The sequence below is a fragment of the Trichechus manatus genome, unplaced genomic scaffold, assembly GCF_000243295.1.
Source record: "Trichechus manatus latirostris isolate Lorelei unplaced genomic scaffold, TriManLat1.0 scaffold00026, whole genome shotgun sequence".
Classification (NCBI taxonomy): domain Eukaryota; kingdom Metazoa; phylum Chordata; class Mammalia; order Sirenia; family Trichechidae; genus Trichechus; species Trichechus manatus.
Window position 1 is genome coordinate 13,192,024 of NW_004443962.1, and position 13,066 is coordinate 13,205,089.

The 13,066-nt window shown below is 42.0% G+C and overlaps 2 protein-coding genes and 1 non-coding gene across 6 annotated transcripts in view; 1 reads left to right on the forward strand and 2 right to left on the reverse strand.

The window, feature by feature from the left end:
* Nucleotides 1-9,883, forward strand: part of GSK3B (glycogen synthase kinase 3 beta) — a 301,800-nt gene extending 291,917 nt beyond the window's left edge. The window contains exon 11 of one of the 4 annotated variants that reach the window (XM_004373653.1): nt 3,028-3,205. In XM_004373653.1, the coding sequence (XP_004373710.1) occupies nt 3,028-3,095 (68 nt within the window). In that variant the 3' untranslated portion in view covers nt 3,096-3,205. Of the gene's footprint in view, nt 1-3,027 lie in introns of all 4 variants that reach the window. The other 3 variants (XM_004373652.1, XM_023728841.1, XM_023728840.1) reach the window with 3 other exon arrangements.
* TRNAK-CUU (transfer RNA lysine (anticodon CUU)) lies at nt 1,704-1,776 on the reverse strand. Its single transcript has one exon. It is a non-coding gene; the product is annotated as a tRNA-Lys (tRNA).
* Nucleotides 9,884-12,635: 2,752 nt separating the features above from the next.
* The window catches only part of NR1I2 (nuclear receptor subfamily 1 group I member 2), a 12,610-nt gene continuing 12,179 nt past the window's right edge, over nt 12,636-13,066 (reverse strand). Inside the window, 1 exon segment of the mRNA XM_004391426.1 lies at nt 12,636-12,850. Coding sequence (XP_004391483.1) covers nt 12,636-12,850 — 215 coding nt within the window.

A 13,066-nucleotide genomic window follows, 5' to 3' on the forward strand; every position in this document is an offset into this window, starting at 1 on the left:
TGGAGAGACTGGGGTGGGGAGATGTGTAAAGAAAATAAGGGAATAAAAGTATACTTAAGATTCCCAAGTGTGCTTATAAAGTACATGCGAAACACTAAAAGGTTAATTTGATATCTCTGAAATGGGTTCTTTCACTAATGTGCCAATAATAAAAGCATTAAAAATTTAATAACTGTGTAACTGTTAAGAACTTGATATGAGTTTAAGGCAAACCGGGATCTGAATTTTTACTTTTATTAATATCAATTGATTTAAATTTAAATAGCCACTTGTAGCTACCATATTGAAGAATGAAGAGAGAACATTTCTGTCTTCACAGAAAGTTCTGTTGGATAGCGGTGGGCCAGATAATGAGCATTTCTCTAAATTAAAAGATGTTTAACTTTTATAGACCATAGTTGTGAATACTGATTCATGGTGGCGGAGCCTTCGGAATCCTCCTCCTATGTTTACTCACTGTACTCTCCTCCCAACCTGTTGTTTTCTACTCTTATTTAAGCCTTTTGACAACAAGTTTATAAATGTGGGATCTTCCATTCACTCTCCTTCCTATCCCCCATTTGCACATTTGCTAAGCCACATCTGGAAGGAGAGTGAACAGGACTTGCTGATGCAATGGATGTTGGGGGGAGGGAGAGTGAGGAATCAAGGCCAGAAATGCAGGTTTATGACCTGAGCTGTTATATGGGGCAGTTTCCTGTGTATTGAGATTTTGTTGTTGTTGTTGTTGTGTGCCATCCAGTCGATTCCAACTCAGAGCAACCTTATAGGACAGAGTAGAACTGCCCCATAGGGTTTCCTAGGCTGTAATCTTTATGGGAACAAATTGCCAGGTCTTTTCTCCCAAGGAGCAGCTGGTGGGTTTGAACTCCTGACCTTTCAGTTAGCAGCCAAGTGCTTAATCATTGCGCCACCAGGGCTACTTCGGTATTGAGATACTGAACATCAAATTCATGACTATTATCTAGCAACTCTTAGAGATCTCTGAGAATCTGAAAGAAAAAAAAACCAAAAAACCATGGATCCTCCCCTAGGAAAATGCATGTGTATCAGATACAGAATTTTGCATAAAAAAATTTACTCTAGGACAAAAATTAGAGCATCATGGACTCTGTTGGGAACTTGATGCCTCAGAGGTACACCCTTAACATCACTATGGGATTGCCAAGTTGTCATTTTTACCTCTGAAGTCACACAGAATAAAATTTGGTTTAATAAAACCACAGATTCCCTTTGCAGTATCTGGTACAAGAGCCATGGAACCAGAGACTTAGAGGGAAAATAATTGATCACCTGATGCAATCTTCTTTGTCTTGCACAGGTTATTAGGAGCACATCCAATTGTTATAGAATGGCTTGATCAGTTAACCTCTCATGGGTTTCTGAGCACAAACCCTAACTGGGGTCTTCTGTTTCTTGCTCTGGTTCAAAATTTTAAGGTAGAAAGATTCAAAACCAAATGTTACATTCATCTATAACATTGGATTATTCCCTGGTCTGCTTAACATATGACATGACCCCCCCCAAAAAAAAAAAAAAACCCCAGTGCTGTCGAGTCAATTCCGACTCCTAGCGACCCTATAGGACAGAGTCGAGCTGCCCTGTAGAGTTTCCAAGGAGCACCTGGTGGATTCGAACTGCCAGCCTTTTGGTTAGCAGACATAGCACTCAACCAGTCTGCCACCAGGGTTTCCAAAAATACACGCCCAACGTGGGGCTCGAACCCACGACCCTAAGATTAAGATACTCATGCTGTACCAACTGAGCTAGCCAGGCACTATAGGACATGGGACAGCTACAGATGCCTTCAGTTCTAGAGAGAGGAAAACTTCTGGGTCTTTTTTTTTTTTTTGGTGTCACCAGCCTCCATGGCCAGGGGTGTTGTGGCTCCGAGAGAGAGAGCTCCTGGAAGTTGCACACCCCAGGCAATCCACCTCTCTTCTTGCTTAATTCCTAGGGTGAAGTCTTTGGGAGGACGTTTGGTCGGCAGTACATTCCCAGCCATTGTGTGTGATGAAAGGGATCCACCTTGACTAGCCACAGAAGCAGCAGTCTCTTGCCCACTGGGATGGAGAACCAGTCTAGACCAGGGCTTTGAACCATTTGTTCTGGTTCAAACCCCTGATGATAATATGCATTTCTAACAAGTTCCCTGTACATTATAAAACATAATCACCTGGAGATCTTGTTAAGATATAGTTTCTGATTTAGTGTATCTGGGGTGGAAATGAAAATTCTCACTGAGGAACTTGTTAGAAATGCAAATTCTCAGCAAGGCTTCAAACCTGCTTAAATGCTAATGGGTGCTATGAAATAATAATGGGCCTTAAAAAAAATGCTGGAGGAGTTTAAGGCTAATTGCAAAGTTGTACATATTTTCAAAGAAGCAGGCAAAGTAGGCTCCTTCTTAGACATTTGACTGTAAGATGCCTTATTGAATAAGTGAATCAATTACTACAGTGGCCATTTCCTTTTCGCTGGTTGGTTGTCTCCTATTTCTGTGCATATGATGAGTGACTGTGCTTAGAAAGCAAACAGCTGAGTTTGATTTACACACAGTGCCTCTGCCTGTCAACACTGACCCACATCACTTTCACTGCCTCCACCCAGTCACACACTTAAGCAGATGGCATATTGTAACATGATTCAGAATTTTTAGCAAGTTTTCCCAGCTGTGCACTGTTCATTTATTTTCAAGTGAGTTAGTGTCCAGCTGAGTGTCCCCGCACTGCTGATCCCAGCAGTAGCAAGAGCCTTGACAGAAATGGTCTCTGGCTCTGTGAGTCTGTAATGTATTCATTCAGAGACACTGTCCTCTCTGCACGAGGGTCATGCCTCAGCACGGACTTGACTCTAAGCAGAAAGAAATTCTGATTTCATAGTATTGGCCATATTTAAAACAACATTCCAGAAACAACTTGGAAGGCCACACAGCTCACAGTCTGCAGTTGCGGCAGCGGGCCTGTGCCCTTCGGGAAGGTGGTAATGGTATTGCTCACACTCTCTCTTGGGACTTTTGATTTGCAGACGCTAATGCTGGAGACCGTGGACAGACCAATAACGCCGCTTCTGCTTCAGCTTCCAACTCCACCTGAACAGTCCCAGGCAGCCAGCTGCACAGGAAAAACACCAGTTACTTGAGTGTCACTCAGCAACACTGGTCACGTTTGGAAAGAAAATTAAAAAGAAAAAAAAAACCTGTTCATTTTAGTGTTCAATTTTTTTTATTATTATTGTTGTTCTTATTTAACCTTGTAAAATATCTATAAATACAAACCAGTTTCATTGTATTCTCACTTTGAGGGAGATCCAGAGGGTGGGAGGGCGGTGGGGAGGGGGAAAGCGGAGCACTAGAACACAAAATCTCTCCCATGACAATCTTTTTTTATCAAAGGTCTGCTGTTGTATACTTTAAAAACAGGACTCCTGCCTCATGCCCCTTCCACAAAAGAAGAAAACCTGGTTCTGTGCTGAAGTTTTTGTGAATTTTGTTTTCTTTTAAAGTCAAGTGTAAGACTTTGGTATAGTGCACAGCTTGAAATTGGTTGGGAGCTTAGCAGGTGTAAGTCAATGGGGACTTCAGTGTCACTTGTAAAATTAATCCATATCCTCGGGTGTTTGAAGACTTGCCTTTGGCATGTTGGTGGCAAGCATGGCAGACAGAAGAGGAAATGTGTATCATTCGTAGGCCAGGGAGGTAAATAAACTTTGAAACTATAAGGGTAAGTTTCTTAATTGGTTTGTTTAGGCTTTGATTGCTCTTAATCAGGGCTCGTGGTGAAGAAACTTGTCTAGGAGGCTGTCTGACGAGGAGCAGGCAGAACTCTGGCTGCTCTGAGGGCGGATCTTCGTTTGCCTGACCAAAGGTTCTCTGCAAATCTTCGTACAATTTTAGACTAGTTACCTGGAGGAGACTGAGGGGTATTGAGCAGGCCGCTCAGGCTGCAGAGGTCAAAGGCAGACCCGCTGGAGGCACCGACCAGCCAGGGATTTTTTCAGCAGATCTCACCACTGTGAATGAATTTTTCCAGATTTTTTCTAAAGTTGCTTCCCTTAGAAAGATACACTTGAGAGGACACTATAGTTAAATAATGTGAACTGTAACAGTCTACTGGCTTATTTTTCATATTTTTAATTAAAAATTGAGCTTGCTGAAATTGCCATATTCTACACATAGTTCTAATTTTAAATCCAAATCTAGAATCTCTATTTAATTTTCACTTTTTTAACCTCATGCTTTTTAAATTTTATTTATTGATGCATGTCAGATAGGCCATTATGATTTTAGATGGTAGGAATATTGAAAACTACACATCAAAATGATACAAACAGTCACTTGTACCTGCTGATTTTATAGGAAAGCTGATTATATAAATGTGTGTATATATGTTATATATACATATATTCAGTACTGCCTTTTTTCTTTTTTTGTCTTCAGTATCAAAATTGACTGGTTGAAGCATGAGAATGTTGTCCCCCATGCCCAGTTAAGAATTTTTGTTCTGTTTTCTTTGTGTATTAGTGAATGGTGTAAGAATCAAAGTCTCTGTTTTTGCAGAAAAAGCAATATTCCTTGGAAAGCAAGGAGGATTGAAGGATTATGTTTGCAGTGAGGAAATAGATTTTCACAACTAGTTTGTTGTACACTTTTCAGGCTGGCGTCTACGTGGGCCTTACATACTCTAAAATGAACCTTAGTCACCTTGGTGCTTAGGGCCATTACTTGACCTAGGAATCTTTAAGGCACAATCAGCTGTACTTTACATTTAAAGGTCACTTGAGTGATGGCCGCCTTTCCCTCCTACCCGCCCCTTCCCCACACACCTTCCAAGGTTAGCTGAGCCTGAGATCGGGTGAAACCTCCCTTCAACCTCATTGCCACCTTAGGTCACGTTTGGGGTCTCGCCCTCTAGGTGGTTTGGAAGTGGAGTCTCTTAGCAGCCCTTATGCAGGCCCCAGTGCCCTGTCCTGCTTCTTAACGAAGTATGCGTGACTCTGAGAGAGTCGTACTGCCTGCTGTAGTGAACCAGTACCCAGGAAGACGACTGTGAGCCATCTGCGTTTTCACTCACTGTTCAGCTAAGCTCTTAGGCCACAAATGGGCATCTTAAGCCTCTGGTTATACAAGAGTTCGTGAGAAAGACACACTCAGTCAAACCAAATCAAACCAACTGGTTTTTACTTTTCATTAGGAGCTTCTAAGAGCTAGTTAAGATTTTAAAGCAGTCTGCAATCAAAGTATTTAATAGCATAATTCCTTAAAGGGAATGAATGGCTTGGACAGACCATTTTCTGAAAGGATTTGTAAAGAATCTGAGTGGCAGGTCAGTGACAGAAATAAACCTGCTTTCAGACTCAACTGCCTAGCCAAACGTTTAGACACAGACACTACTCTAGACTTGGTAAGCATCTGCTACAGTCTATAAAAACCAGTGCTTGCTTTAGGAAACATTTCCCACTATCACCACCACCACCGAACAGGATAGGAGAAGACAAGTGCTTTTCTCTCATTTTCTCGTGTGTGTGAGGGCTGAGTTGCAGTGATTTTTCTTTCTCAAGGATCATGGCAGGATCACAGAACTCTTTTATACAAGTGAGATCCAGGTCTCTGAATATTTTTTTGTAAATAATAATAATAATAAAAAGCTCCTCACCAAATTCAAGCTTGTACATTATATTTTTCTTTCGATGTTTTTAAATTTAAGTTTTATTGTTTTGTATGTAAATACGTGGACCCAGGAACTGTTATTAACGAGCAAAAAGTTACTGTTCAGGGCAGTGATTCTGCTTAATATCAGACAAAATGTAGACGAGCTTTTTAAAGCCATATAGTTTTAACTCTGTACAGTAGGTACCGGCCTGTATTATTGTAACAATAACTCTAGCAATGTATAGTGTATCTATATAGTTTGGAGTGCCTTCGCTTCCATGTGTTTGGGTTTTTTTTTTTGTTGGGTTTTTTTGTTTGTTTGTTTGTTTGTTTCATTTTTTGAAATTTTAATTGGTTTCCCTGATCCATGTCCCCCTCACCCATCTCCTTTCCCTTTTCAATAATAGCTCACTCATAAAACAGTATCTTTGCCCCTTCCACAGTTGTCAGGTTTCAGTGACACCGTGCTCCGTGGTGGAAAGAGGAAACCATGTTCAGAATCTCACTTCTCCAAGCCCTGACTTTATTTTGGTTCTGAGCGTCTGTTTCCTCGTCTGTAGCAGTGACTGGTTTCAGTTCATACTTAGCCCATTCAGGGACTCAGTCCAGCGCCAGGGAGCCCTAGACTAGCTGGAGATATGGAAAAAGATTAGATTTTGCTCGTCTCTTCCCCAAGCTCTAATGTTGAGTCTTAACAAACAGCAGATTCCGGGAGCCTTCCATGCTCGCCCTCCTCTTTAACCTACTTCCCTCCCAAAAGAGAGACAGAGAATTGGTTTTTATAAATCAGAGTTTCTTAATAGTATTGGGTTTTGATACGTCAGTGGTCTAAAATGCTATAGTGCAATTCCTAGCAGTCCTGGCACCGAGTGAGTGCCGCTGGGCCGTAGAGGCCAGTTGTTTTCACAAGGGAGCTCTTAGCCCATCCCCTCCCTCCTGCCATCTCTACCCCTGTTCAATGAAATGTCATTTTAATTTCGTAATAAAATCCATTTAATTCTTCCTGTGCCCAATGTGAAGGCCTTTTTTGAAAGAAAAAAAGATCAAATTATTTGTTTTGCCTCCAAGTACTCCATATAAGATGTCTTGAATAGAAGAGCAAACTACCAAACCAAAGGTTGTTATTTTTGAAACATCGTGTGTTCATTCCAACAAGGCAGAGACTGCGCCTTCTTTCCAATGACATGTTGTGTCATTTTTTTAAGTCCTCCTATTAGACATATTTTTGGTTTGTGTTTTAACCAAGTACGCCTAACCAGTCATCTCGTCTGCACCAATGCAAAGGTTTCTGAGAGGACTATTATATTCCCTATCCCTGGGATATAAAGACACTGGTGTTTCATTTATTTTCCATTTCCTTTTTAAAGGATTTAACTTTGGAATCTTCCAAAGGAAGATTGGCCAATGCAGATCCCCAAGAGTTTGGGGGATTTTGTTTGTTTTAAACCAACGTTGCATCAGATCCTGTTCATGTTAGTGATCATCTAATCACAGGGCCAAACACCCTTATCCCTATATAGAAGAAGAAACTAAGCATACAATAAATAAAACCTGTCTTTTCTGGCAGAAACCTGAGCCAATGAAAATAAAAGAGACAACTAGAAGCACAGCAGAGTCCCAGACTAAGGTCTACCTTTGAGAGGCTTCGAAAGTAATCCTTAGGGTTGGGGTTATTTTCACAAAGGTTATGCCCAGTTTTATTCAAGTTTGTTGCTCCGTTTTTGCACCTCTGCAATAAAGCAAAATGACAACCAGTACATAAGGGGTTAGCTTGACAAAGTAGACTTCCTTGTGTTAATTTTTTAAGTTTTTTTTTCTTACTGTATCTGTCTACAGGCAGATACAGATAGACGTATGAAAATGTGCTTGCCTGTAAAATTTGCATTTATAAATGTGTTGCCGATGGATCACTTGGGCCTGTACACATACCAATTAGCGTGACCACTTCCATCTTAAAAGCAAATCTAAACAAAATATAAATATATATATATTTATATATATATAAAGGACTGTGGGTTGTATACAAACTATTGCAAACACTTGTGCAAATCTGTCTTGATATAAAGGAAAAAGCAAAATCTGTATAACATTATTACTACTTGAATGCCTCTGTGACTGATTTTATTTTCATTTTAAATATAAACTTTTTTTTGTGAAAAGTATGCTCAATGTTTTTTTTCCCTTTCCCCATCCCCTTGTAAATAAATTTTGTTTTATGTGACTTGGTTTGGAAAATAGTTAACTGGTACTGTAATTTGCATTAAATAAAAAGTAGGTTAGCCTGGAAATGAAATTAAACTTCACAGGTGTGTGGTCTTTATTTCAGCACCCAGCCCTCTTTCTCCACCCTACCTATTACGTCACGGCGATACGTAGTCACATCACCATCTCCGTTTCTCTAACGGGAGAAACGTGAATCTTTTGTTAAAAAAGTCAAGATACGAGCACTAGCTCTGGTTCTTGCAAATGATCTATTCCACTCTGTAGCCCCAAGAGGTGCAGCTTCCGTCTTGGAAACCTTTGCATTGGATGTAGAGGAAGCCTAGCAGGCACTGCTTTGAAAAGATGGAAGACATCCCTGAAGGGGACAAATCTTAAAAACGTGTGTAAGCTGCTGATTTGGGTTACTGTGTTCATGGTTTGGTGTAGCTGTATTTTCTTTTAACCTTCATACCATTAGTAATGCTCTGCGAGGGTAGTCTGTAAACTACATGAACACCACCAACAGTGGGGCTGTACCTCCCAGTAACCAACACATGTTGTGTTTAAGTCTGGTCATTTCCAATAATGGATGATGTATGTAAACATGTTATGTCTCTTAGTGCAAAAAGAAACATCAATTTTTTAGGACTGGCTCTGTCAGGCCTAATCTAAAGGCTAGATATAAGGTCATGTGACTGCTGCTTCAATAAAAAATTTATATTGGATAAAGTCTGGTCTTCATTTATTTACTGTGGTAGTGGGCTTGGCTAATTCCACTAATATTTATAAAGGAGTTAAACTCATTTACCGGTGTGTGTGTGTTGGTGGGAGGGGGCCAGTCAATGCTAAGCTACAGATGGGACAGGCCTCCAGATGGCATTGAAGAGTACTTGTTTGAGATTCACCGATACTTGTTTATTCTCTGCCTTAGCTATCTGAGTTGGGATTGAGTTAAATGGCGTGCTAACTGTCCTGCAAGATAGCCTTTTAATTTAGTTATCTTGAAACACTACATTTTTATCTAAGGCCTTCCAGAAAGTACTGACCAAACAATCCTTTGCGAGAAAGTTTGAGGACAGCAGTGATAATGGATGTCATTTTGGAAGGCGCCCTAGAAGGATCATGAGGAAAGAAGAGGAGAGGTTGCGGTTCTAAATCACTGAAAAGTTTGTGAAAGGAAAAGAAGAAAAGTGTAGGGATGGTCACCCATTCCTCAGGTGTAGGAATATTTCATCCACCCACCACACTATCGGGTTTAGGAGATCTGTGGGTCCAACAAGCGAAAGCTACCAGAGAAAAGCTGCAGTGGACAGTGCCATGATGAGACCTACGGGTTTTTAGGAGCTAGAAACAAGTGATTAATCAAGTGTGTGTTTCTCTTTGCATACTCTTTTCTCCAGAAAGACCGCTCTGGGCCTTCCCACAAGAAGACTGCTTGTTGATGTCAAGGTTTTAATTAGCTCCTAGAAGTCTGGGTGAGGGTAGAGAGGCTGCGGAGTGACTGACCGATGTGACCAAAAGGTAAGCAGTAGCTTATTTAAAAGGTCTTCCTCTGAGCTTTGGAGACTGACTCCAGTCTCTTCCGACTGAGTCATGAAAACCTGCAAAAAGAAGACAGTGGCCACACGGCTGTCTACAAACTGATGCTTAGTTTTACTTGCTGAAAAACAGGGAAGGGAGTAATAAATCCAAATGTTTCAGAGTTGGAAAGTTGAATCTGGATTCTCCTAGTCTTACGAATGTGAGATCCACATAGCTGCGGGAAGGGAGCATAATGAGTGAGCTCTTTGGTGCATCTAGTCTTGAATCTTAACTACACTTAGACTACACTAGCTTTTTTACAATCTATGGAAATCATATCTACATGTCCAGTGTTTTAGGAACTGCCTGTTTTTTAAATCAATACCGGGAGACGAGTTTACCCTACACCCCATCTTAATCTCACCTTAACGTCACCTGTTCTGATAACAATAATAACCAGTTGCTGTCGAGTCTGTTCCGATTCATGGCGACCCCATGTGTTTCAGAGTAGAACTGTGTTCCATAGGGTTTTCAGTGGCTGATTTTTCAGAAGTAGATCACCAGGCCTTTCTTCCAAGGTGCCTCTGGGAGACAAACCTCCAACCTTTCACTTATCAGCCAAGCACATTAACCGTTTGCATCCCCCAGGGATTCCACCTGCTCTAGCTGACACCTAACAACACTCTCAGGCTCTGAAAATTGCAAATTGTTTCAGTGGGGAGTGGAGATGCATATGATTTATCAGTACAGTTGAATGAAATTCATATTTCCAAATGAGTATAATTAGACGAAATTCCTGGAGGCAAAAGCTGTATTCATTGAGTTTGGAGAGAGGAGCTCTCCTTCCATTTCCTTTCTAAAAATGAGTACTTTCTGTATCTCCTGGGTGCAGAAGAGGCTGGTAAATCTGGAGGATGGCAGGGAACGTATTCACTTGCTTTGATTTATAGCATCAGTGATTTCTTATGTTCTCCAAGTTTGGCCTGCTTCTTACAAACTGGCAAAAGCTAAGTGATTTCCTGTTCCTTAAAATTTAGTTACTTTCTAGCTTTATTTGCAACAAAATGTTACACATTTAAAATGCATCCAATTTGTACCTTTTTAATTATGATGTATATATATATATATATATATATATACTTTTTTATATAGAACAATCATGTTATGAGCAAACCAAGTTAAACAATGCATTTTTATGTTCTTACACCAGCAGAGTCTTCAGATGTATAAAGGAAAACAATAAACTAAATTATATATTAAAATAAATTATATATCGCTTAACTTCCATGATACCTTCTGTGAAATAGGACGTTATGTGATTTGGATGCCGTGTGAACACCACGTTATATGCTTAGCAAAGCTATATGAGATACCTTTTGTTTAACTCCAAATCAATCCTACTCCTTCGCCTCTTGGCTGCTGCTATTGCTAGAACTGTTTTTGCCACGTTTGGGAGCCATGATGCACTTTACGGTAACATTTTCAAAAGAAAATTAGAACACTACAACATTCAAGAGACACACAATACACGAGATTGGATGCTGCTGCCTACGAATTGAAGCATACACTGTATGGTATACTTTTTATTTGTAGGTAGAGAAAGTTCACATTAAAATGATAGAAAGTACAGTATACTACATACATAAGCCAGGAACGCATTTATTATGACTATCAAGACATATGTGTTATAGGTATATATGTATTGTACCAGTACACACCTGGCAGCATAATCACTTTGCATACAAAAGAGGAGATACTCGAGCTGAGTGCTGGAAGCTGTTGGGTTCGCTACTTCCATTACATCCAATACATCCCGTTCTCCGACTGGGATTTCTGAACCCTGTTATAACTTGGGACCACAGACATACACACCGTCGGACATTGCCCGAACGGACATTATGCAGTGCATGACTGTATGTTTCTGTTTCCCCACCCCATGTTTCTTTTTTTTCTCCCCAGAAAAAAAGGCAAAAAATTTACATCTCCAGCCAGAAGTTGATTCAGTCCTCTTGACTTGATTTCACATTAAACCCAGGATCATACTTGGGAAGCCTAGTTTTTAGGTGTGGAATGCCTATGTAAAATTAAAGTGTAATTTTTGAAGAGGCAAAGGCATTTCCACCCACAAATGGCTAGAAACAAGGCAGACGTTTTCATTCTCTTTAGCTTTGAGAACAGCTATGTAAAAAACATACAGTGCAGACAAATGATTCTGCTCTAGCAAGTTTGTTAACTGTGGGTGTAGCCTTGTCACAGAGAGTACCCCCAGTGTTCCAGCCTCAGGAACAAACCCAAGCCCCAGTTCAGATACGGAGCAGACCTATACCAAGTCACACGTGTACACACGGCTGCAGTCAGTGACCTCCCCCTGCCCCAATCGTATGTCCTAGGGAACTTCTCTTGGCCCCCAGGTGCACACACAACCCCAGTGCAGCTCAGCATCTACACAGACGTTCCTTGGGCATCTTGTGTCAGTTGTCACTTCTCCTTTTGATCAAAGTTATTTGTGTTTCTGCCTTGATTTCTTAACTCTTAACTCTCTGAGGTCAGGATCCATGTCTGAGTCACCTTTGTGTACCCCACACAGCAGGCTGTATAAAGTAGGTATTTAATACTGTATTTGGATGCAGAGACACAGGGCAAGATGCCCAGAATGAAGGGCGAATAGACGACAGAGAGATCCTGACAAGCTTCTGACATTTGTGGCAGGCATCCTAACTTCTCTCTAGAACATTCCCACAGATACAAGCCTATGTTCATCAGCATTAGTATCTGTGAGCAGCTTGGGACAGAGGCTGGGATTTGGGAATGAGCGGGGTGTGGGAGATGGGGTTTTTAGAGGTAGCAGTGAACAGACTCAAGAAGCTAATGAATGTGGGCTTGGGAATAGCACCTCCCTGGTCTGCCCTGACCCTCCCCACCACAGCATTGCACCCCCAGACCACAGGGTCTTCTCAAAGGGGAGGCAGCCTTGCCTCTCTGATGGGCCTAACCTGTAGACCAGGCACTTTCTGCACCAGGTCTATGGCTCCTGTCTCCACAGCTGAGCTGGGACATGGGGGACTGGGCATGAGAGGACTCTTGTCCCCGTCCTGAGGAAAGCCAGCCAGCTGTGGTCACAGCAGACGGCAAGTTTCCTGGGGAGGCAGGATCAGTGGGGCACCGTCAGCTATCGGTGGTATCCATCTGTCTAGCCCCAGGAGTGGCAGCTCAGAGGGTTCTGAGTCTGGCTGCCCCACAGAGGCTCACCAAGGGCAGCTGCTCAGCCATCTGTGATGCTGAAGAGCTCCCGCATGAGGGGAGTGGCGAAGGGGTGGATGTCCTGGATGCGCAGCAGCCTCTGGGTTTGCTTAGCACTGACGCTCCGCAGCTCAGTGAGCACGGCCATGATCTTCAGGAACAGGAACCTGCAGACCACCCAGACGAAATGTTGGTGTGCAGCCTACACTCCCGCCCATCCCACCAGCCCTGGGACAGCTCTGAGACTGCACAAGTGTGGGCGTTTGAATCTCAGGCCGTCTCATGTCAGCCAGAGATGAGGCCTGGCTGAGCTCCTTAAGCTGCTGCTTCAGCTTGTGGACAAGAACACCAGAACAGCCGGACTGGTGTTTGAGGTGAGGACTCACACTCACCCCTCCCACCCATCCACTCGGCTTGTGTCTTCTGAGACCTCATTGCAGGCACCAGATGCAG